We start from the raw sequence: 23,322 nt of genomic DNA on the forward strand, positions 1-23,322 counted from the left end.
CTATTAGGGCCCAGCACGCGCTCTTAGCGGTTCCGGGAGCAGGTGGATTCACTTCCGGCACCGGGCAGCTGTACTATGGTAAGAAAGCGGGTGGTGGGGAGCGAGGGAGGTGACATGCTTTGGGGGTCCGGGGCAGGCCTGGGGCAAGTATGCAGACGCCAGGGGTTCTCATTCGGAGACTCTGCCAGAGGGACATCCCGCGTGGGTTTTAATTTGCTGCTTCCCGCCTTACTTTGCCCTCCGGTCACGTGGACCTACAGCTGGCGATAACTAAAACTCACTGAGCACTCGGAGTGCATCAAGTGCGTTTTGAAGGCTTTCAAACCATCATCACATTCAGTATATTCTGGATCCCCGTTTTGAAAGATGAAGAAACTGAGGCCCAGAGAGGCGGAGTAATTTGCCCAAGGATCCACAGCTGGTGACTGTAGGAGTCGGGATTGGAACCCAGATCTGACTCCACCGCCCAAAGTATTTTTCACTGCACTGTTCGAGGTGTGAAACTGCGCCTCATGAAACCCTAGCGCTGCGGGTTGATGCCTCCATCCTTCCCTCATCCTTCGTTCAATCCCTTTTCAGTCTAGGCCAAGAAATAGCGTTTCATTTAGCCCCAATAAGACGCTTTAATCTGACCAAGAATTGGAAAGTTATTGTGATGACTATCTCCCGTTTCCTGCCTGGGGAAATGTCACACAGGCTATGGATTATTCAGTGGCAGCGTAGAGCTGTCCTTTCGCAGGTTAACTGTTGAATGAATGAAGGTTGTGCCTCCTTTCCCATATTTACTTGAACTGCCTGGAGGAAAGAGGACCGCTTTTAAAAATCAGACTCGGCCCCACCGACTGGCTGTGGGTCTTTGGGTACATTGCTTGCCTTCTCTGGGTTTGGTTTTCTCCATGGTAAAGTAGAAGTATTGGTTCCTGTGGTGCACAGCTTTCCTGCAGATCTGTGAGGTGAACAACAGAGGAGCCTGATGGGCTGCAGTCCATGGAGTCGCAGAGAGTCAGACACGACTTAGCAACTGAACAACAGCAAACAAAGCCGCTGACTTTACCTTTCTTTCCCTCTCTGGCAGTAATGCCGATCTCACAGGATTGGTCTCCTTGTGAGGGGCTTTGCACCTGTCCCTTGAGTGATCCTCACGGTTGAGTTCCCTGAGAGAAATGGTCTCTCTGTCTCCCTTCCAGGCTGCCCTCCTCCGAGCTGTGGCGCGGTCGCCAGGGCCAGCCGCGTGGGGCAGGCCGCTCCACCGGCTGTGCTGCTACGGTGGGCAGGATCCCAGGAGGGGGTTGGGAAGCGGGACGCCCCCCTCCAAGGAGAAGCCACCGGGCCCAGAGGCGGAGAAGTTTCAGATGGTGTACCGGTTCGACGCCATCAAGGCCTTCGGGTACCTGTCTCGGCTGAAGGTGACACAGACGGCCCTGACGGTGGCCGCCCTGCCGCCGGGCCTCTACTGCTATTCCCAGGGCCTCATGCCCTTCAGCTCCTTGTGCCTGGCGGGCGGGGTCGCCGGCTTCGCCCTGGCCATGTTGTACTGGATGAGCCATTTCTTCCGGAGGCTGGTGGGCATCCTGTATGTGAACGAGGCAGGCACTGTGCTGCGGGTGGCCCACCTGACCTTCTGGGGCCGGCGACAGGACACCTACTGCCCCGTGGCTGACGTGATCCCCATGACGGAGAGCCCGGATCGGCCCCAAGAGCTGTTCATGCGGATCCAGCAGTACAGTGGGAAACAGACCTTCTACCTCACCCTGCGCTACGGGCGCGTCCTGGACCAAGACCGGTTTACGCAGGTGTTCGGGATGCTGGACGCGCTCAAGTGAATGGCCTGGCGCCCAAGTGGATGCCGGGAGCCGGGCCTCCAGTGGGGAGGCAAAGGGTGTGGGCGGGGCTGAAGGACCGGGTGAGAAAACTCACAAGGTAGACATTAGTAACCGGGTTTAGAAGAGGCCCCGAGTGCCGATTCTTCCCTGCACTTGCGTGTGGCATCGAGATAATGGCCAGAAGTTTCTGGTAGGTTCTCGGAGGAAGCAATGACAGGTTTGCTCAAACCGTCCTCCGATGTGAAATCGGACAGGTGTGGGGGACTTGGGTTCTGTCCGTTCTCAAAGCCCGCGCCTGGGCCAGGTTATGAAGTCTCTCAGAACCTTAGTTTTCACGTCTATAAAGTGGAAAAAATCCTCCTGGTCTCCTGGGATGGTTGGGTGTCACTGCTAATGCAGAGCTGGTGGCTCGTTGAAGGGATCCCAGACTACGGGGAGGGATTTCGCTCTCCCTGTGCTGCGCCCCCTGGTGCACCCAGCGGCCGCAGGGGTTGATCATTTAAAATAGCCATAAGGGAAACCTTGTTAACTGCGAGATGCTAGTTGTTAACTTACTGTAATTTTACTATATATATATATATATAAATAATTATATTGTATATGTTAAACTAATACAATGATATATGCCAATTAGATCTCAAAATTAGAAAAAAATGGGGAGTATACCTTACAAATACATAAAAACAAAAGTCCCAGATTATTTGATTTCTTTTAAATACTTTTTATGCAAAAAAAAAAAGAAAATCAGTAATTGCAAAATATTCCACTGAGTGAATGTAGCTGGTCCTTTAAATGATTTCCATTTTTCATTGCTGTAAAGAATGTGATAAAGATCAAATATTTGGAGAGGTTTCCTTCCTCTGTGTAGACTGAAAAATGGCATTTTGAGAAAGATGACTTTATAATCACGATAACATGAAACACTTTTTTTTCATGTGCTTGCTCAGTCGAGTCCCACTCTTTGTGACCCCACGGGCTGTAACCCACTAGGCTTCTCTGTCCATGGGATTTTCCAGGCAAGAATACTGGAGTGGGTTGCCATTTCCTCCTCCAGGGGATCTTCCTGACCCAGGGATAGAACCTGGGTCATCTGCATTAGCAGGTAGATTCTTTACCATTGCACCAAGTTAGATCTTCTTAATCTACTTCATTTCACAAAAGCAAGTAAAGCATGTAATTCAAGATGGTTTGGGGTTTCTCTGGTGCCCCAGTGGTGGAGTCCGCCTGCCAGGGCAGAAGATTCAGGCTCGATTTGATTCCTGGTCCAGGAAGATTGCACATGCTATGTAGCCTCTGGGCCCATGCGCCACAGCTGCTGAACTTGTGCTCCGGAGCCTGGGAACCACAACTACCAAAGCCCGCGTGTCCTGGTGCACCTGCTCTGCAATAAGGGAAACCACCACAGTGAGAAGCACAGCTGGAGAGCAACCCCCACTCTCTGCAACTAGAGAAAAGCCTGAACAGCATTGAAGACTCAGCATGGCCAGAAAAAAAAAAAATAATAATAAAAAAACCCACAGTTTGTTACCGCAGGCTTCCAAGTCAGCTAGGTATAAGGCATCATATGTAGTTCAGAAAAGGAGGGGATTTGGGGCCTTTGTGGGGCTGACAGTGTCGGTGGGGAGGGAGGACAGATGCTAAGTGTGTGTGTGTTAGAGATGGGGAAATGTGCAAGGCAAGAGAAGAGTAGGGTGGTCCAAAGCAGAACAGCAGCAGGGGGTGAGTGGGGGACTGAGGTGCAGATGGCCTGGGGCCTGGACCTTGAAGGGCACCCCAGGTGTGAGGAGGCAGGCCGCAGGAGCAGCAAGACTGGCCTTCTGCCCTGGACAGGAGCAGGATGGGTACCCTTGCTCAGGGAGGACCCTGATTTGGATCCACATCACTGTGGGGAAGCTTTGATGGTCAGAGAAAAAGGGGAGAACTGTGAAAGCTTGGGAACACTTAAGAACAAGAGGAAGTGGCTTTAATTTGTATTTATCTTTAGTTAATGATGCAAGTGATAGGACTAGGCTTATCATGGATTTGTTGTTTCCTGTTAATATTCTCCCTAGGTATCTACATAGAAGTCTCTCCTTTTCCAGTTTCGTCCTCTGTGTTAATTTCTGCCAGTCGGAGGCCATGGTCTGCGGGGGTTGTGGCTGTGACTGTGTGTCTCAGATGTTTGGGAACGCTGTCCAGCCCTCCCCTCACCCCCATTGTCAGCCACAGTGTGTCTGTGGGTTCCCTAGGTAGAGGGGCTGTGCAGTGGAAGGCGTAACCCAGAGCCTGGTGGTGGGCCTGAAGAGTCCCGGAGGGCTTCAGACCCACTCAGAAGTGCTGGCTCTTCAGGGTAAATGGCATGTGGTTCCATTGACAGACGGTTTTATACCTACTTTAAAGGTGCAGTCAGAACCTGACTGCTCTTACCTCTACCAGCCCCACCACCCTGATCCAAGCTGCCCTTGTAGCCTCTGGATTATTGCAGCCTGCTGCTTCCATCCTTACCCTGATAGAGCCTGTTCTCACAGCAGCCAAAGTGATCCTTTGAAAAAAGAGGATTGCATCACTTCTATAGAAGCTGAAATTCTTACTGGGGTCTATAGGTCCCGCCTGGAGCATGGCCTGGCCCCTTCCCCCAGCTTCCTTGCCTCATCCACAGTTCTGTACTGATCACGTCACTTGGCTGTATTTCCCTTACTCCTCCTCCAATAGTCAAGCACCCTCCAGCCTCAGGGCCTTTGTATTGACACAGTTCCTCTGCCTGGAAGCCTCTCTCCCCAGATATCTACATAAAAGTCTCTCCTTTTCCAGTTTCTTGCTCTGCATTTACCCTCAAGAAGTTATCATATGGAGACTTCCCTGGTGGTCCAGTGGTTAAGACTTTGCCTTCCAATGCAAGGGCGTGGGTTTGATCCCTGGTTGGGGAACTAAGATCCCACAAGCCTTGCAGCCAAAAAGCCAAAACAAACAAAAAACAGAAGCAATATTGGAACAAATTTAATAAAGACAAAAAAAATGGCCCACATCAAAAAAAGTCTTTAAAAAAAGTTTATAGTGAGGATTCAGTTATACAGAAGACTTGATTATATAATTATCTAGAACAGTTGGTGCCTGTCTCTACCTTTCCCTCACCTGCTCATCAAGTGCCTTCAATACCTGTGAGCCTCTTTTCTCAAGGCTGTGCCATTTGATAGTCTGTTCCTATAAAATGTCTTAAGGATTAATGGTTTGACTTTGACTTATTAAAACCCAAAATGAACTCAAATAGGCCTTTTGGGATACGTGTAAGCACTTCCCTGAGCAAGCTTCAGCCCTGGAGTTTCTGATTATATCCAGGGTTGGGTCCCCAGAGTCTTTTTGTCAAGCTTGAGGCTAATTCTGCAATGCAGCCAGGCTGGGAATTTCTGAAATAGATGGCCAGGATGGGAAGCACCAGACTAACATGCCTCTGTGGATTTTGTTTCCCTTGGCCATTTCCCGCCCCCCCCCCCGCCCCGCCCCCGCTAAAGAATAGGTTCTCAGCCCAGGCTCCATGTGGAGAGTCACCTGGAGACCTTTAAAAAAAAACACCATTGCCGAGTATTCTTGCCTGGAAAATCCTGTGGACAGGGGAGCCTGGTGGGTTACAGGTCATGGGGTTGCAAAGAACTGGACATGACTGAGCAGGCCCGCAGGCCCAGGCCCATGCCCAGCTTCCTTAGGTGATGGTGATTCCCATTCTCATCTAGGTTGACAGTCACAGCCCAGAAGTGTCAGCACAGTGGGAGATGAGAGCCCAGATTCTCACCAGTTTTGGCAGGAAGAGCCACCTCTACCCACTGTAGTATTTTTGGGCTTTCCTTGTGGCTCAGCTGGTAAAGAATCCACCTGCAATGCGGGAGACCTGGGTTCAATCCCTGGGTTGGCCCAGTCCCTGGAGAAGGGAAAGGCTACCCACTCCAGTATTCTGGCCTGGAGAATTCCATGGACTGCATAGTTGCAAAGATTTGGACACTACCGAGCTTTCACTTCAGTCCACTTCCAGGATGTGTGGTTTGCTCACACAGTACCAGCAGAGGGCGCACAGAGCAAATGCATCATTCCACCCCTTCATTTCCCACCGCCCCCCACCCTAGCCCCCCACCATCCCGGATCACCGTGTGGCAACAGAAATGGATTAGGCCCTCTGCAGTGCACCAGCAGGGCAGTACCTAGGAGCTGTCCCAGTGCCCCAGATTAACAACAACAAAATGATTATGGGGTGAGATGGGGTGACCTGTAGCATGTCTGTTTTCACATGGTAGTTGCTATGGACTGAATGTTTATGTCCCCTCCTAAAAATTCATATATTGAAACCATAGCCCCCGCTCCGTGTGATGGCGTTTGGAGGTGGGGCCTCTAGGAGGTGATTCTTGTTAGATGAGGTCATGAGGGTGGGGCCCTCATGATGGAATCAGTGCCCTGTGAGGACAGGTAGGAAGAGACCCTCACCAAGGACCCACCCATGAACTTCCAGCCTCCAGACTTGTGAGAAATAAATGTTGGCTGTTTATGCTGCCCTATCTATGGTATTCTTTTTTTTTAATTTATTTTTGTTAGTATTTATTTTTTAAAGTTGTTATTCTTAATGTTACTTTATATTTTTTGGCTGTGCTGTGTGGCATGTGAGGTCTTAGGATCTTAGTTCCCCAACCAGGGATGGGACCCATGCCTCTGCATTGGAAGCCAGAGTCTTAACCACTGGACCACCAGGGAAGTCCCTGCCTATGGGATCCTGTTTGAGCAGCCTGAGCTAAGACAGGGGGTCCTCCGGACTGGTGAGGTCAGCTGCAGCCAGGGGCATTCACAGTGTGCATAGCTGGGAACTGTTGTCCTTACTATGCATGCATGTGTGCTAAGGCGCTTCAGTTGCGTTTGATTCTTTGTGACCCTATGGGCCATAGCTCACCAGGCTCCTCTGTCCATGAAGATTCTCCAGGCAAGGATGCTGGAGTGTGTTGCTATGCCCTCCTCCAGGGGATCTTCCCTGCCCAGTGATCCAACCCAAGTTTCTTACATCTCCTGCATTGGCAGGCGGGTTCTTTACCACTAGCTCCACCTGGGAAACCCTGTCCTTCCTCTCCTGGTTATTGAAACTGAGCCTTACCTTGTTACAGGCCCAGGTAGTCCACCCCCAGCCCATCATAAACAGGCACATTTAATGCAATCCCCAAAACAGATCTGATGGGCTTAGCTGCTTGCAGGGGCTCAGCCTGGGGCAAGTTACTCAAATAACTAGGAGCTTGCCCTTGGCTGCTTTAAGAATTCAGGACTCATGAGTCCTAAATGGAATCATTTCAGTGTCCTTTTGAAACCTGGGCAGAATCCCAACTTTTATGGCCTTGTTTTGATCGTGTAGCATTCATTCAACTGTAAATTCTTGCCTGCTGAGGGTTAATCAGGCAGGGCCAATACCATCTGGCCATGTCTATACCAACCCTGGAGACAAGCATCCATTTTCCCGGTTAACTGTTATAATCTACCCTGGGATCTGGTGGGACTTGTCTCCTTGTTGGGACGTAGATTTTATATTTAGAGCTATGTGTGAACTCCGTGCTTGGAGATCAAGTGGCCGAAGGAACCAGCATGTATTCAGCACCTATTACGTGTCAGGCGATGATGATATGCTTTTCTTGAATCCCCCCAGCAAGGGCTGGAGTTGGAGAGCCAGCAGCTGCATGAGTGTGGAAAGCACCATGTTTGGAAGCAAGACTCCTAGCTGGTTGGAACCCCAGCCCTGTCACTCCCAGGCTGTGAGTTTGGGCCAGTCAATAATCGCTCTCTGTGCCTTGGTTTCTTCTTTTGTGAATTGATGACACTAAAAGCACCCCCGAAGGTGGTTGAAGGGACTGACTTCCTACACGCAAAGCACTTATAATAGTGCTCAGTCCAGGAAAGCCCTTAGTAAGTGTCAGCTGCATTACATGATCAGTCTCTCTCTGCGGGTGAAGCTCAGAGAAGTGAAGGGACTTGCTCAAGGTCGCCCAGCTAGAAAGCAGCTGATCAGTTATTCTCCTGCCTTGTGTGCCTGCCTCTGGGGACATGCGGGAAGAAGGACAGAAGAATGGAAACAGTAACTTTTTAACAGAAGTCCTTCCACCTACCTGCCTGAGGGATATACATTCAGGAGCTTACACTAATGCTGACCAGTTCAAGTCCACTTTCTCAGGCCAGTGGCCAGAATGGCAGAGAGAAGTGTCCTGAGTGGTCGCTCCTCAAGCAACCCCATGTTGATGGAGTGTGCGCACTCACACCCCGCCGTGTCTCAAATCCCTGCTTCCAGGCTGTATGATGCTGGGCAGTGTCTCCAACCTCTCTGAGCATCAGGCTTCTCATTTTACAAACAGGCTACCACATGCATAGGCATGTTGTGACAATTACAAAGCCCCAGCAGAATATGGGCTTCCCTGGTAGCTCAGATGGTACTTCAGAATCTGCCAGCCATGCAGGAGACCCAGGTTCCGTCTCTGGGTTGGGAAGATCCCCTGGAGAAGGGCATGACAACCCACTCCAGTATTCTTGCCTGGAGAATCCCATGGACAGAGGAGCCTGGAGGTCTATAGTCCATGGGGTCACAAAGAGTCGGAAATGACTGAGCGACTCACACTTTCACTTTCAGCAGAATATGCTTACATGTAGCAGATGCTCAAACAAATGATAAATATTATCATTACCTGTGATTATTCTTAAAAGCACATTTAATGGTAAATATTACTTTCCAAGTCCAGTTATTTCATAGACGTGTTGGGTGTCCCAGCCAGAAGGAACATTGGAAATTCTGTGATCCAAACCATACATTTTCCACGTGAGAAAAATAAGGGCTGTGTAGGGGTACTGAGACAGCTGGGCGCAGAAGCGAGTCAGGAGCCCACGACCCCTGCGAGGTTCCAGGTCAGGACACCAGGAGGACCGAAGAGGCAGGCTGTTTTGGTTTCACAGGTGCTGACTCAGCGTCTCTTCCCTGCTTTCCCACGCTGCATCTGCCTGCGGGCTGATTCCAACTGGTCCTTCACTTACCACCTCAAGCGGTGGCAGAAAGAATGCAGTTGAATTGGCTTGGGGTGGGGCACAAGCATTAGGGGTTTTACAAAGCTCTTTAGGGCAACTCCAAAGTGCATCCAGTGTTGGGATTTCCCAGTGGCTAAGGCTCCACACTCCCAAGGCAGGGGGGCCTGGGTTCCATCCCTGGTCAGGGAACTAGATCCTACACGGCACAACTGAAAAAAAAGAAAAGATCTCACGTGCTGCAACTGGGACCTGTTGTAAATTAAATTATATTAATTAAAAATTAATTTAAAGTAAATTAAAGTAAATTAAAAAATATTAAAAAATGAAGCAGCACAAGGTATCTAGTGTGGACTGTCAGTGTCCTGGACTCTGTGGGTTCTGTGCTCGACATCTCCCCGTCCAGCCCGTTACTGCTGTCCTGGCTGGGCCACCCGGTCACCTCGATGGCCACAGATGCCCACCTGGTCGTCCAGGCTCTCTTGTTCACAGGGGACATTCAGGGCATTCTTTCTAGAATGCATGTTGATTACCCCCTTACCCCAGACCTTCGGTGGCTCCATCACTGTGTGGAAGGCCCAGCCTGGCCCAGAAGGCCCTCTGGATCCGTGCCCTGCCTTTTTCTTTGGCCTGGTCTCCAGGCTCTTCCCATCTCCCCGTCTTTGTGATATAGTCATGCTGAACGCCACAGACCTGCCTGCCTCACCCAGCCTTCAGCTAGCTGTTCTCTTGGTCTGGAATACCTTCTACCCCTCCTCTGAGTCACTGGAGCAGTTCTCACTCAATCATGAAGTTGAATTCAGGGCCTAACTTCCACCCTGCCTTGGGTCTATGCTTGGTTCACGAACAGCATCCTCCTGTGTCTTGGTCCTTACACAGGCCCACAGCAGGTGAGCTGAGGACCACGCCTTGTCCATCCCCAACACGTGGTATACCTTGGGTGAACTCTGATGAACTGAGTGGCCTCAGCAGGCTTCCTGAGCCCAAGGCAGATTTAACGCGGGCACAGAGTTCCCCCACGACATCCCGAAGAGGTATATCATACGTGCTTAATAAGAACCTGTCAAATGAGTCCTTACCAAAACCATTTCTAACCAAAAAGGCCACTTAAACGCAGGTGTTTCCATTATAAATGTTTTTAATTTAAGAATACTGATTAACACAGGAAACAGGTTGAATTCATGGAGTTGGGCATAGGGTCATCCGTTACACTGTGACATGTTAGTTTCTTTATCATTTATTGGCACTGTCAACAGAATACTGTAAACAAGATCACTTTGTATGCAGGTAAGTTGGCGAGGTTCCCTAGCTATGGTTTTCTACCATGAGCTGATATATAGATAGATACAGACACGTACAGATATATAGACAGATGAATGTTGTGCACAACTTTGCATGGTTACTGAGTGTCAGTAAAAATTATAAAAAAAACACCCATTTATAATAAAAGTGAGGATGTGCTAAGATTTGCTATTACTGGACCTCGTTTTTCTGTAAAAGGGATGAGATTTCCTAGCGACACGTACTAAACTCCATGGCACTAATGTGGGATGGATTCATTTCCGGACCATAGGTCACAAAAACGCTTCTGCAGACTCTTCTGCACTAATGTGGGATGGATTAATTTCCAGACCATAGGTCACAAAAACTCGTCTGCACCTGTCTTCTGCTCTCCCTGTGTTCCACTAACCTCCGTCAAGTTTCTTGAACACTGCTGAGAATCTTTATTTTTGAAATTCTTCCAGCTAGACCCCCCACCCCCAAAAGAGGATGTCTCAGGAACTCACTCAGCCCTGAGTCAACGAGAACTGGATGATAAATGGCTTAAAAAGTTTTCCAAGAAGTAACTTCCCTTGGTAAGGAGTGAATACGTCTGGTCATGACCCTCCAGATTAAAAAAAAAAAAAAAAGATTTCATTTGTCTGTCCATGCCCAATGGGGAGAGAACAAAATACTGGAGCCATTCTCTCCACCAAAGAGAGCCATGTTTCTGGTTGTGCACTGGCTTAAAAATCTTTTGGACTCCAGGAACCTCACTGTATGTTTGGATCCGATGCTAAGGTTCTCAAGAGAAAGCATATGTGAAGTATGGTTTGATTTGCATTTTGCTTGTTTGTTAAATAAGGCCTTGAATCTTGGGATATTGCCTGTGGAATCTGGATCCCCTGTGAAAGGTGTGAGGCTGTGAACGGATGTGTCTTTGCATACGCTGTTCCCTTTCTGCAACATTTCCTTGCCTTGTCTGCTAGGTGAACTCTTACGCATCCTGCAAAACCTTGCTCAAATGTCACTTTCTCCTTGGACCCTCCTCTGACCCTTAGGTGGATCAGGTCACTCCCTCAGATTTCCTGATGTTCCCATACATACTGCTGTTACGGCACTTGCCATTCTGCATTGATTGTTGGTTTAAGAGTCTGTTGTTCCCAATGGGAGGGTGAGTCCCTTGAGAGCAGGGACTAGGTTTTATTTCACCTTTGGATTTCTAGTGCTTAGCGCTTGGCCTGGGACAGAGCAGGTATTTAATGCAAGTTTCATGAATGAATAACTGGATAAACAAATGAATCTACAGGTGAGTAAAAGTTGTAGAGAGAGGGAACTCCATTTAGCTGTCAGTGCACATGCCCTGGGACACAGCAGAGCTCCTTAAAAGCAAGATTAGCACAGAGTGCAGGATGTGGGGTGAACCAGTATTTATGGATCTGTCCGTGTTCTTGTTAAGCATGTGAGTTTGCCTTCCACTCTCGGCAAAGATAGGTTGATGCCCAAATCTGCTCAACAGTGGAAGCGGGAAGAAAAAACCAAAGCACTTTGAGATCTTTGGATGATTAGTTATTAAAAGAGAAAAGTGCTGAATTGAGATTCTTGATCTGCCTGGCTCCCCAAAACTGTCAGCCGAAGCACGGGGAGACCCAAGTGGCTTCCTTTTGGACGGACTTCCTTCATCTACCTGCTAAGCCACACCTCATTGCTCTAGGACGACCTGCTGCTCTGTTTTAGGAGCATCTGAAGTCAAATTAGTTGCACAATTGTCTCACCTCCAGGAGAGACCCCCTTGAACCTCAGCCATCATCCAGTGAAGCCTCTAAACATCACCTGCCTGTTCCTCTCACACTCATGCATGGCGGGAAAACCTCTGACTCGGAGCAATGACAACAAGGGAACTGCCACGCCCTGACAGGCTGTGTTTTCCTGCCTGGAGCTCTGCACTTATAATGTGTGACGCCTCCCGCAAGAAGAAACCTGGTCCTATAACCAGTTCCCTCTGATGGAGCAGCAAAGCCGTTCCTGGGGGGCTGCTCGCATGTGGAGCAGAGGTGGATGAGCAAAAGCTAGAGAAAGGTTTCCGGACCCCGGACCAGGGGTCCAAAGTCAGACCCCAGATGCCAGGGGGACGGGAAGAGGGGAGTCTCTGCTGTCCCCGGCCTGGGCTGACACTCCCGGGAGTGTGTCCCAGGGTGATGGGCCACAGCTTTCCTTCCCAGGAGGGAGGTCCAGGCTGATGCCTAACAGGAGGGAGGGGACCTGGGGAATGAGGGTGGTGACTAAGACCTGTTGGTGATGCCACCCAGAGATTCTCCGAGGACGAAGCCCCATCAAGGAGAGAATTCACAGTTTGGAGAGGCATCCCCAGATGCATCGGGGGAGTGGCCAGAAGACCCCCTTCCCACAGCCCGAAGCTCAGTCCCATGTCCCTGCCATCCTGCCTTCCCATGCTCTGTCCTGCCCATCACTGCACTGCCATGGGACATGCTCAGAGCTCCAGGGCCAGGAAGGGGGGTGAGGGGGATGCGAGTCTGTTTGCATAGGACAGGGGAGGGGGAACCAGCATCCTCCCCTCTCTGAATGTGTCACTCAAGTGGAACGGAACCCAGGAGTCCCGGCTGCCAGCCCCAGCAGCAGGTGTCATTCCCTTGACTGGCTTCCAAAGGTATTGTGGGGGTGCCCGGGGGGCAGTTACATGGCCAGGACCCCCGGGGACCATCCTAAGACTAAGTCCAGGGCTCAAGCAGAATCTCTGAGCTGAAAATCAATGTGCGCCACCTGCTCCGCGGAGACGGAGACCCCAACCAGCCCCTCCCTGCCCCCAAGCCACCAGAGACATCCCCTCCTCTTCACGAGTAACCCTCCAGTTTATGCCTTCACCTCTGAAACTTTGAGTGAAAACATGAATTAGGCGAACTAATCAATTGGACAACGGTTGAGGTCGGGCCGTCCTCAGAGCGCGGAGGAGAGGGCTTCTTTACTTGAAGTCGGCCAGGATGTCACTAAAGATGTTGAGGAACAGGTGGGCGTGGTGATCTCGGAAGACCAGAGTGGGGCGGAAGCGGACGGACTTGTCACCACAGCCCCCCAGCATCAGGCCTGGAAGGAAAGGCATGGGGGGTTGGGGGGGGTTAGGGGCTCGGGCTCAGAGTCACCTGCTGGGGGTCCCCTGGGGGACGGTCACACAGAGGTGCTACCATCCATCTGGACTGTTTCATCCTTCCCCCAGCCACCCATCCAGCCTTCCTTCCTGTTCTCTCCCATCGCCCGGCTTGCCCACCCTTCTCTCTTCCCTCCCTCCCAACTGTGAATGCCAGCTCTGTTGCCCCAAACTCGCCCTGCTGATGGAGAAACCCTGAGACCAAGTCCCTGTCTTCCGGGAACTCCAGGCGGCAGGAGAGAAAATAAGTAAAGAACTAAATGACAGCACTTCCCTGGTGGTCCAGTGGTTAAGAATCGGCCTGCCAGTGCAGGGGACACAGGTTCAATCCCTGGTCCAGGAAGATCCCACATGCCACGGAGCAATAAGCCCGTGTGCCACACGTGCTCTAGAGCCCGTGCTCCGCCATGAGAGAGGCCAGCACAATGAGAAGCCCCCGCACCAGGCGGCTGGAGAGTAGCCCCTGCTCCCCGCAACTAGAGAAAGCCTGAGTGCGGCCAAAAGTAACTGAATAAATACAATTATGAAAAAAAGAAGTAAATTACACAAGTGCGGGCAGGTCAGCATGGCCAAGAGACGGCATCTGCTTATTGTTATCTTTTTTTTAGCATATGGGATCTTAGTTCCCCAACCAGGGATGGAATCTGTGGTCCCAGCAGTGAAAGTGCTGAGTTTTAACCACTGGACCGCCAGGGAGTTCCTGGAATCTGCTTACTTTATTTTAAAAATCTATTTATTTATGGCCTGCGGGAATCTTAGAGTCATGGACCAGGGACAGAACCCGTGCCCCCTGCAGGGGAAGCACAGAGTCTTAACCACTGGACCATCAGGGAATCCCCAGAATGTACTTATTTTAAAGGGTGACTTCACCTTTGACTAGATGGGGGTCCTTGCCTAGGTTGCGCAGTGTCTCTGAGACTTGTTTTTTTCATTCTCAAGAGATGAATTACCCTACCCTTCAGGGTTGCTGCTGGGATCCTCTAAGATGGTCCACATGAAAGATACCAGCTTAGTCACCTAGCAGGCACTCTGATCTCCCCCACTTAAAACTTTCAGGGCTCCCATAGCTCTCAGGAGAAAGTCCGGAACCTTGAACATCATCCACCTGAACCTGATTCACCCGCCGCTGCCTCTGTCGCTTGTCACACTCTAAGCCCCATCTCACCCAGCTAAAGGAACACCTCCCTCCCTCTGCCCAAAACGCTCCTCCTCACTTTCTTCACCTGGCCAACCACTATTCAGCCAGCAAAATGCCACTTCCCTCCAGGAAGCGTTCCCTGATTTCCTGGACATTTTTCCCAGCTATTTTCTCTCTAGCTCCTTTTCTTCCATCCTAGGACTTAAAACTGTAATAGATTGTTTCTGAAATATTCTCTTTAATGTCACCCCTTCCTGCTAGACTGAAAGCTCCTTGAAGGAAGGTTTCCTGATCCTTTTCAGCATAGGCACCACTTACCTCAGGGAATATCGCCACATGAATCAACATACAAAGAAAGCTCCCTGGTAACTTTCTCTTCTTTTGAGAAAGGAGATTCAGACTATTTTTAGTCCTGTGAAGGTTCACCTTCTGTGCCCCAACTGGGCCCCCGACCAGGAACTGTGGTCACTTCCCCCCGCCTGGCTATCTTACCTTTGTTTCTGGCTATTGAAATGAGTTTATTCCGCACGGATTCGTCTGGAGTGTCGAAGGAGCAGAAGGTGCCTCGCCCTCTGACTCTGCTGATGAGCTGGGGGAACCGGGCCTGCAGTCGGGAGACAAGGCCGGCATCAGTGCAAAGGAAAGCAAGACTTCTCTGGTGGTCCAGGGGTTAAGAATCCACCGCCAGTGCAGGGGACGTGGGTTCCATCCCTGGTCCGGGAAGAGCCCATGTCCTGCAAGGCAGCTAAACCTCGTGCACCACAAGGCCTGAGGCCTGCACCCTAGACCCCGTGCTCTGCAATAAGAGAAGCCACTGCAATAAGAAGCCTGCACGCTACAACTAGAGGTGAGCCCCTGCTCAGCGCAACCAGAGCAAAGCCCATGCGCAACGAAGACCCAGGTCAGTAAAAAAGAAAAAAGCCAAGGCAGCCATCAGTCCCCGTGGACCTCACGGCCACTCGGCTCAGGGCAGGGACAGCCTCAGAACAACAGGATCCTTGCAGGACCCGGCTGGCCCTGGCACGTCCACACTCCGGCACTGACAACTGCAGCGGGGGCCCAGCTGTCCCCTCAGGGGACAAAGAAGTGTCTGACATTTCCCCTGCCACCCTGGCAACGGGGGAAGGAATGGGCAGCAGAAGGGAAGGTCCTTCTGCTTCCATCCTTCCCAGAGGCTTTTTCTAGCACCTGCTCCTACCCAGCCTCAGTCTAAATGCAAATCCAGCCCAAGAAAAGAAAAAGAAATCCCCCTTCGAGCTACTTGCAGCACAGTTGGAGGGGCTCAGCTGTCTCAGCAGCCACACTTAACCCCTTCAGCGTCTGCCATCAGGCAGACCTGGGTTTAAAGCTCCCCACTCCCATCCAGAAAATGAGAATTATATTTTTCTAACTTCAACTTGTCCTGGCTTAGGGGTGCCAGAAAAACATACAGGACACCCAGATAAATTTCAGATAAGCAACTTCTTTTCTTTTTTAACTTTTGTTTATTTATTTTTGGCTGTGTTGGGTCTTCCTTGCTGTGTGAGCTTTTCTCTAGTTTCGGTGCGTGGAAGGCTACTCTCTACTCATGGTGCATGGTTTTCTCATTGTGGCGGCCTCTCTTGCTGCGGAGTACTGTAGGGAATATGCTATGCACAGGCCTATACTATAATTAACAGGGCTTCTTTGAAAAATAAGAATGACTTTCTCATCACCCCCAGGCAAAGGGCTGGGAGCAGTAAAAAGTACATTGTGGAAAAACATCTTGAAAACAAGATGTTGAAGTACTGATGTGACTGATGGAAAGCCATTAGTGACTGTTCCCAGAGCCTTGAGGGAGTTGCTGAGAAAGGACGTCACTAGCCGAAGGGCTAAACAGAGTCATGAAAGGCCTGAAGGTTTGACATTGAGGACTGTGCGTTGTATATCTTTATCCCCGATCTGAGATTGTAAAGAACAGGTATCTCTAGAGCACGTACAAGGAAAGGAAAAAGGAAAGTGAAGTTGCTCAGCTGTGTCTGACTCTTTGCAACCCCATGGACTGTAGCCTACCAGGCTCCTCCGTTCATGGGATTTTCCAGACAAGGGTACTAGAGTAGGTTGCCATTTCCTTCATTGGAAGGACTGATGCTGAAGCTGAAACTCCAATACTTTGGCCACCTGATGCGAAGAACTGACTCATTTGAAAAGACCCTGACGCTGGGAAAGATTGAAGGTGGGAGGAGAAGGGGACGACAGAGGATGAGCTGGCTGGATGGCATCACCTACTCGATGGACATGAGTTTGAGCAAACTCTGAGAGTTGGTGATGGGCAGGGAAGCCTGGTGTGCTGCAGTCCATGGGGTCACGACTGATTGACTGAACTAACTCTTGTTGCAGAACACGGGCTGTAGGCAGGGAGGCTTCAGCAGTTGCGGCTCCAGGGCTCTAGAGCACAGGCTCAATAGTTGTGGTGCATGGGCTTAGTTGCTCCAACATGTGGGATCTTCTCAGATCAGGGATGGAACCCATGTCTCCTGAGTTGGCAGGCGGATTCTTTACCACTGACCCACCAAGGAAGCCCCTGACAAGCAACTTCTAATTTTTCAGTGTAAGTATGTCCCAAACATTGCATGGGATATATTTGTGCTAAAAAAAAAATTAGTTCCCATCTTTTAAATTTAACTGAGAGTCCTGTATTGTAATTTGCTAACTCTCACATCTGTATCCGGGGAGGAAGAAGTTGGTCCCTGAAGCTCCTACCTCTTCCCTGTGATGGGAACCAAGTCTAGTACTTGCCTTTCTCCCCTGGGCTTTGGACTTGTGAAATTTAAATGTAACTGCAGGATCCTGCATTTATTTTTCCCTTAAAATGCAGTAATCCTATTCTGAGGATTAAATGAGATAACTCACTTAACACAATGCTTGGCACAGAGCAAATTTTCAATTGATGGAAAAATAATTTTAAAAAGGATGATGTCTTTGATCATGTCAGAGGTGAATACTGGCAAAGAACATGGACTTTGAAGGTCACCAAAATCAGGTTCAAACCCCAGTGGAAGTCCTCCTTGGTGGTCCAGAAGCTAAGACTCCACACTCCCAATGCCGGGGTCCTGGGTTCCATCCCTGGTTGGGGAACTAGATCCCACGTGCTGCAACTAAAGATCCTGTGTGCTACAATTTAGAGCCAGTGCAGCCAAATAAATAAATACATTTTAAAAAGAAAGAAAGAAAGAAAAGGCACAGTAGAAGCTGTGTAACTTTGGACAAGTTAATAACTCTCCACTGCTCAGTTTCCTCATCTGTAAAATGGGGATAATAGTGGTGTCTACATCAGTAACATTACTGTTGGACTTAACCAGGAATGCATGAGGCCACCTGTTAGAGGACGTGGCCGGAGCAAGGTCTCAATCAGTGGGGGCTGTTCTCACTACTGTCCCTCCTCCCTTCAACATCAGCAGCGCTGTTAGCATCACCATCATCATCAGTGGTTCTGCTGAGCTCACCAGGGACCAGATGCTTCAAGCTCCCAGAGGAAGGAAGGGCTCTTTCTGTCCAGCCATCTGGGGAGGGTCAGCTCTCCTCCTAATTCCTGGGCTGGACTGGCCAGTCTTGGAGACACTGTGGTTCCTCCCAGTAACATCTCCCACCCTCAAATCTAGGAGAGTGTGTTGTGCAGGGAATAGACACAACAAAGGCAAGTAATTATAAAAGAGAGCTCTACTGTCCAATGAGGTGGCCACATGTGGCTGTTGAAATGTGAGTTCAAATTGGGATGTGCCTTAGGTGACTCAGGGCAGGAGGAGAAGGGGGCAACAGAGAATGAGATGGTTGGATGGCATCACCAACTCAATGGACTTGACTTTGAGCAAACTCTGGGAGACAGTGAAGGAAAGGGAAGCCTGGTGTGCTGCAGTCCATGGGGTTGCAAAGAGTAGGACATGACTTTGTGACTGAACAACTAAATGTAAAATACATACTGGGTTTCAAAGACTTATGAGAAGAAGAATGTGAAATATCATGTTATTTTCTATATTGATGGCATGTTGAAATAATATTTTGAATATGATGGGTCAAATTATTCAAATTAACTTCACCTCCTTCTTTTTAACTTTTACTATGGCTACTAGGACCTTTGAAATTATGTGTATAGCTTACAATCTTGATTGTAAGCAAAACTGATGCTTTTGAATTGTGGTGCTGGAGAAGACTCTTGAGAGTCCCTTGAACTGCAAGAAGATCAAGCCAGTCAGTCCAAAAGAAAGTCAATCCTGAATATTCATTGGAAGGACTGATGCTGAATCTGAAACTCCAGTATTTTGGCCACCTGATGCGAAGAACTGACTCATTGGAAAAGACCCTGATGCTGGGAAAGATTGAAGGCAGGAGGAGAAGGGGACGACAGAGGATGAGATGGTTGGATGCCATCACCGACTTGATGGACATGAGTTTGAGCAAGCTCCAAGAGATGGTGAAGGACAGGGAAGCCTGGCGTGCTTCAGTCCACAGGGTCACAAAGAGTCGGACACGGCTGAACAACAAGAACTTGCAATCTGTCCCCTTGGAGAGCACCGCTATGGAGTGACCAGGGTGTAGAAGATGGTCCAGGGGAGGGAACAGGTGGGAAGGAGAGAGGAGAGTTGGGGCAGTTTCTCAAAGGAGGGATGTCTGAACTCAGAGGAGGATGTTAGAAGAAAACTTGGAGCTCAGGAACCAGGAACAAGGTTGGAAATGAGGAGTAGGAAGGCGCTCCCTATAGAAATGGCGCAGCCCACTCAGAATCGCTGGGGCGGTGGGTGCGATGCCACCCTGAAGGGCTCAGCTGTTGCCCTGGGGACCATGGGGAGCTGTGGGTGGGGGTCTTGGAGGGCTGGAGTGGGGCTTGGGTGGCGGAGTACCTGGAGGTCGAGCAGTCCCGTGAGCAGGACCTTCCCAGCATGGGCTGCGTTGTTCAGCAGGTCCTCTCGCTTGATGACGTTGATGACCTCGGCCAGCAGCAGGTTCTTGGACGGGTCCCCCAGCCACGTGTTAAAGATCCGGTAAGGCTAGAAGGAGACACGGGGTATCAGAAGGGTTCCAGACATATCCTCAGACACACTTCTCCTTAAGAGGAGAGAGATCAACTCAGCTAGCAGCTGCTAAGGGCTGGGAGGATAACACATGGTCTCACCAAATTTTCTCCATCACAGCAACCTTGTAGGTCTTATGCGTGTGTGCTAAAGTCGCTTCAGTCGTGTTTGACTCTTTGTGACCCCATGGACTGTAGCCTGCCAGGCTCCTCTGTCCGCGGGATTCTCCAGGCTAGAATACTGGAGTGGGTTGCCATGCCCTCCTCCAGGGGATCTTCCCGACCCCAGGATCGAGCCTGCGTCTCCTGTACTCAGGCAGATTCTTTACAGCTGAGCCACTGAGAAAGCCTTGTGGGTCTTAGGTATGTATGTGTGTGTTAGTTTCCCAGTCGTGCCCGACTCTGCGACCCCATGGACTACAGCCCACCAGGCTCCTCTGTCCATGAGATTTTCCAGGCAAGGATACTGGAGTGGGTTGCTGTTCCCTTCTCCAGGGGATCTTCCCAACCCAGGGATTGAACCCAGGTCTCCTGCACTCAGGCAGATTCTTTACCGACTGAGCTACAAGGGAAGTCCTTGTGGGTCTTATAGTTACTACTATTAGGGACACCAACTCATCCAGGCCCTGGAAAACCCCTCAGCCCTGGGGAAACTGAGACAGCTGGCTCCTCATCACCACAACTCTGATTTTTATGAAGGATGAGCTGGGGTTCTGAGAGGTTAAGGGATCTGTCTGTGAAAACACAGCACTTTGGTGGAGTCAGGAGGGGACTTAAAGACCTTAAAGACCGCTCACTTTACTCCTCTTTCAGGTACCCATGCAGCCCAACTGAGACACACTGCCCAGCCTCTCTTGCAGTTAAGAGTGGCCACGTGAACAGATCTTAGGCAAAAGCGGTAGGAACAGAAACGCTGTGGGATTTCTAGGAAGGCTGCTTAAAGACGAGAAGTGGGTCACTTTGTCCTGGCCTCCTTTTTCCTTCCTACTGCCTCAAGCTGAAACTTGAGGGCTGGAGCCCAAGTAGCCATTTTGGATCATGAGGTGACCTTGAGGGTAGAAGCTACATGCAGGAATGATGGAAGGAGGGACCCTGGGCCCTTGATGACTCTGTGTGTGTGTGTGTGTGTGTGTGTGTGTATGAGAGAGAGAGAGAATCTGTATGTACATATGGCATTCCAGTAAAAGGGTTAAGAGCATGAGCTCTGGCTTTATATCTTGACTTGGTCACTTAACCGGCTGTGTGACCTTAAACAACTTACTTAACCTCTCTGTGCCTGATTCCTCATTAGCAAAATGGCAGAGAAAAATAACATTTACTTGGTTAGATGTTGTAAGGATTAAAAGTACAAGCAGAGTATTTAGAACTGGGTCAGAGACAAACGCTCTGTTCACGGCAGCAGCTATTGACAATATTTTTGCTTGTGCACAGAGAGAAAAATTATAAGCCTGATGATAGACTGCTATAAAGTCAACCCTGCAGAGAGAGCTGGGGTGACTGTAACCATTGTCTTTAAATTAGGTTGATGAGAAATAAGGCTTCGGAAACTTCTGTGAGACATTAGGTATTTACTGAGTGCCTTGTTGGTGAGAAGGAAGCAGTTAAGAGAAAGCAACGCCCCCTGCCCTGGAAAGCAAAGATGAGGGGGCAGGCAGGCAGGGTCCCCACTCACAGCGTTGGGCCTCAACTCCTCCTTGTGGAAGAAGCCCCCAGTCATCATCTTCTTGCTGAAGGTCATCACGTCCGCTGGGTCATCCAAGCCCCAGTGCTCATGGGCCCAGAACTTGCCAGTGCAGCCTCCTCCAGTCTGGACCTCGTCCACCAAGAAGGCACAGCCGTGCTGGTGGAGGTGAGGTTAGGGAGAGATGAACACAGGGTACACCCGCCCACCTCGGACCCGGATCCCCGAATCCAGCCCAAGAGTCACTGCTTTCTGAACCTCACACCCAGCCCGTATTCTCAGGCTGTGCAAAACCAAACCAAGGCTTAGGAAGTCAGTTCCTGCAGGGCTGTGTCTGCACGTGGCCTCCCACTGCCCAACTGGAACAAAATCGGAACATCAAATGCTCCTTTAACCACTGGCTTTGGTCCCTGAGCAGGCCAACGTGCTCAGAAGGAGGCGTGTCCCAATTGTAAGGCAGCCCCATTTCCCAAACTTCAGGTGCCATGTTTGCCAGCTCTGCTCAGCACCTGGACTATTATTATTATTGGTCTTAATTTTTTTCTTTTTTAAATTTTGCCCACACAGTGCTGTAGGCAGGATCTTAGTTCCTGGAGCAGGGATTGAACCCCTGCCCCTTCAGTAGAATCACAGAGTCCTAACCAGGAGACCACAAGGGAAGTCTACCTGGACTATTATTTACTTAGCATCTGTGTTTAGATCAATTTTTAAAACCTTTATCCATAAACTGACTGCTTGGATGGGCCAGCTATACATGCAAGACACATTAAAATAGATATGCGGGCATGCTAAATGCTTCAGTTGTGTCCTACTCTTTGCAACCCTGTGGACTGTAGCCAGCCAGAATCCTCTGTTCATGGGATTCTCCAGGCAAGAATACTGAAGGGGGCTGTCATTCCCTTCTCCAGGGGATCTTCCCGACCCAGGGATCAAACCCACATCTCTTATGTCTCCTGCATTGGCAAGCAGGTTCTTTACCACTAGGGTCATTTGAAAGTGAAAGTTGCTCAGTCATGTCTGACTCTTTGAGACCCCATGGACTATACAGTCCATGGAATTCTCTAGGCCAGAATACTGGAGTGGGTAGCCTTTCCACTCCAGGGGATCTTCCCAGCCCAGGGATCGAACCCAGGTCTCCCGCATTGCAGGCAGATCCTTAACCAGTTGAGCCACAAGGGAAGCCCACAGGGTCATCTAGGAAGCCGAAAATAGACATGATATTAAAATAAAGTTTGTTCATTTGCTTTCTGTGGAGAGTTAACCACAATGGGCTGAAAGATGAGGTAGGATCCCTTCAAAGAAAAGGGACGAGGGGGCTGAGGCTTTCCCTGGGACATTCTCTTGTTTGGGCATTCCCTAAGATGGAACCTGCCTGCAATGCAGGAGACCTGGGTTTGATCTCTGGGTGAAGAAGATCCCCTGGAGAAGGAAATGGCAACCCACTCCAGTATCCTTACCTGGAGAACCCATGGACAGAGGAGCCTGGCGGGCTACAGTCCACGGGGTCGCAAGAGTCGGACACGACTTAGCGACTAAACCACCACCACCAACTAAGACGGCAGGTTGGAGGCTGACTTTGGAAGAAGATTTTAGGGAAGAATTCCCTGTCCTGCCGTCAGCCCCAAGTTTTCTACCCACCAAGCCCACAGGTAGCCTGTGAACACCTGGAAGCTTACAGGAGTCCAGGCTCACCTGTCGCTCTGGGAATCCACCTAGACGGCCCCAGCACTGACCTTCCTGGAGATGTCTCTCAGCTTCCGGAAGAAGTCGTCCGACGCGTGGTTGTCTCCGCCCTCAGACTGGATGGGCTCCACAATGATGCCGGCCACCGTCCGCTTCTTCTTCCGGTACTTCACGATCAGGTCCTCCACCTGGATTCCAAAGGGGGACGGGACAAGGGCTCGTGGGGGCTCTTGAGCAGCCCCCGAGGAGGATGGGCATGGGGGTTGCTGTGGACCCCTGGGAGTTATGTTGAAGATGCCATGGTGTCTTATCATTAGAATATACAGTGGAGAAAAGACAGTCTCTCTTTAGCGAGTGGTGCTGGGAAAGCTGGACAGCCGCATGGCAGTCAGTGATGTTAGAACAGACCCTCATGCCACACACAAAGTAAACTCGAAATGGCTTAAAGACTTAGATGTAGACACGACACCACAAAACTCCTAGGACAGAACAGAGGCAAAACCTTCCCTGACATAAATTTTAGCAACATTTTCTTAGGCCAGTCTC

General features: G+C 50.1%; 2 protein-coding genes across 5 annotated transcripts in view; one reads left to right on the top strand and one right to left on the bottom strand.

Annotated features, from left to right (window-relative positions):
- The first annotated feature begins 26 nt into the window (after positions 1-26).
- Positions 27-6,337, top strand: TMEM186 (transmembrane protein 186). 2 transcript variants are annotated; one of them, XM_043456446.1, is made up of 3 exons: positions 27-78; positions 1,188-3,982; positions 4,213-6,337. In XM_043456446.1, exons 1-2 carry the CDS (start codon positions 76-78, stop codon positions 1,821-1,823), a joined length of 639 nt encoding a protein of 212 aa, XP_043312381.1. In that variant the 5' UTR covers positions 27-75; the 3' UTR covers positions 1,824-3,982; positions 4,213-6,337. The 2 variants fall into 2 exon arrangements, with proteins under 2 accessions (XP_043312381.1, XP_043312380.1); XM_043456445.1 differs by lacking the exon at positions 27-78 and having other exon boundaries at positions 670-3,982.
- Positions 6,338-9,945: 3,608 nt separating this feature from the next.
- ABAT (4-aminobutyrate aminotransferase) overlaps positions 9,946-23,322 on the bottom strand; it is an 85,769-nt gene continuing 72,392 nt past the window's right edge. For all 3 annotated transcript variants that reach the window (XM_043456439.1, XM_043456441.1, XM_043456442.1), the window contains 5 exons: positions 22,827-22,964; positions 21,085-21,252; positions 19,243-19,389; positions 14,879-14,990; positions 9,946-13,187 (listed from right to left, as the gene is read on the bottom strand). In XM_043456439.1, coding sequence (XP_043312374.1) covers positions 13,066-13,187; positions 14,879-14,990; positions 19,243-19,389; positions 21,085-21,252; positions 22,827-22,964 — 687 coding nt within the window. In that variant the 3' untranslated portion in view covers positions 9,946-13,065. The remainder of the gene's footprint in view (positions 13,188-14,878; positions 14,991-19,242; positions 19,390-21,084; positions 21,253-22,826; positions 22,965-23,322) is intronic.

The sequence above is a fragment of the Cervus canadensis genome, chromosome 32, assembly GCF_019320065.1.
Source record: "Cervus canadensis isolate Bull #8, Minnesota chromosome 32, ASM1932006v1, whole genome shotgun sequence".
Lineage (NCBI taxonomy): Eukaryota > Metazoa > Chordata > Mammalia > Artiodactyla > Cervidae > Cervus > Cervus canadensis.

Excerpts from the sequence above, each read along its gene's own strand:
- TMEM186 (XM_043456445.1), top strand. The coding sequence starts at position 1,164 with ATGGTCTCTCTGTCTCCCTTCCAGGCTGCCCTCCTCCGAGCTGTGGCG.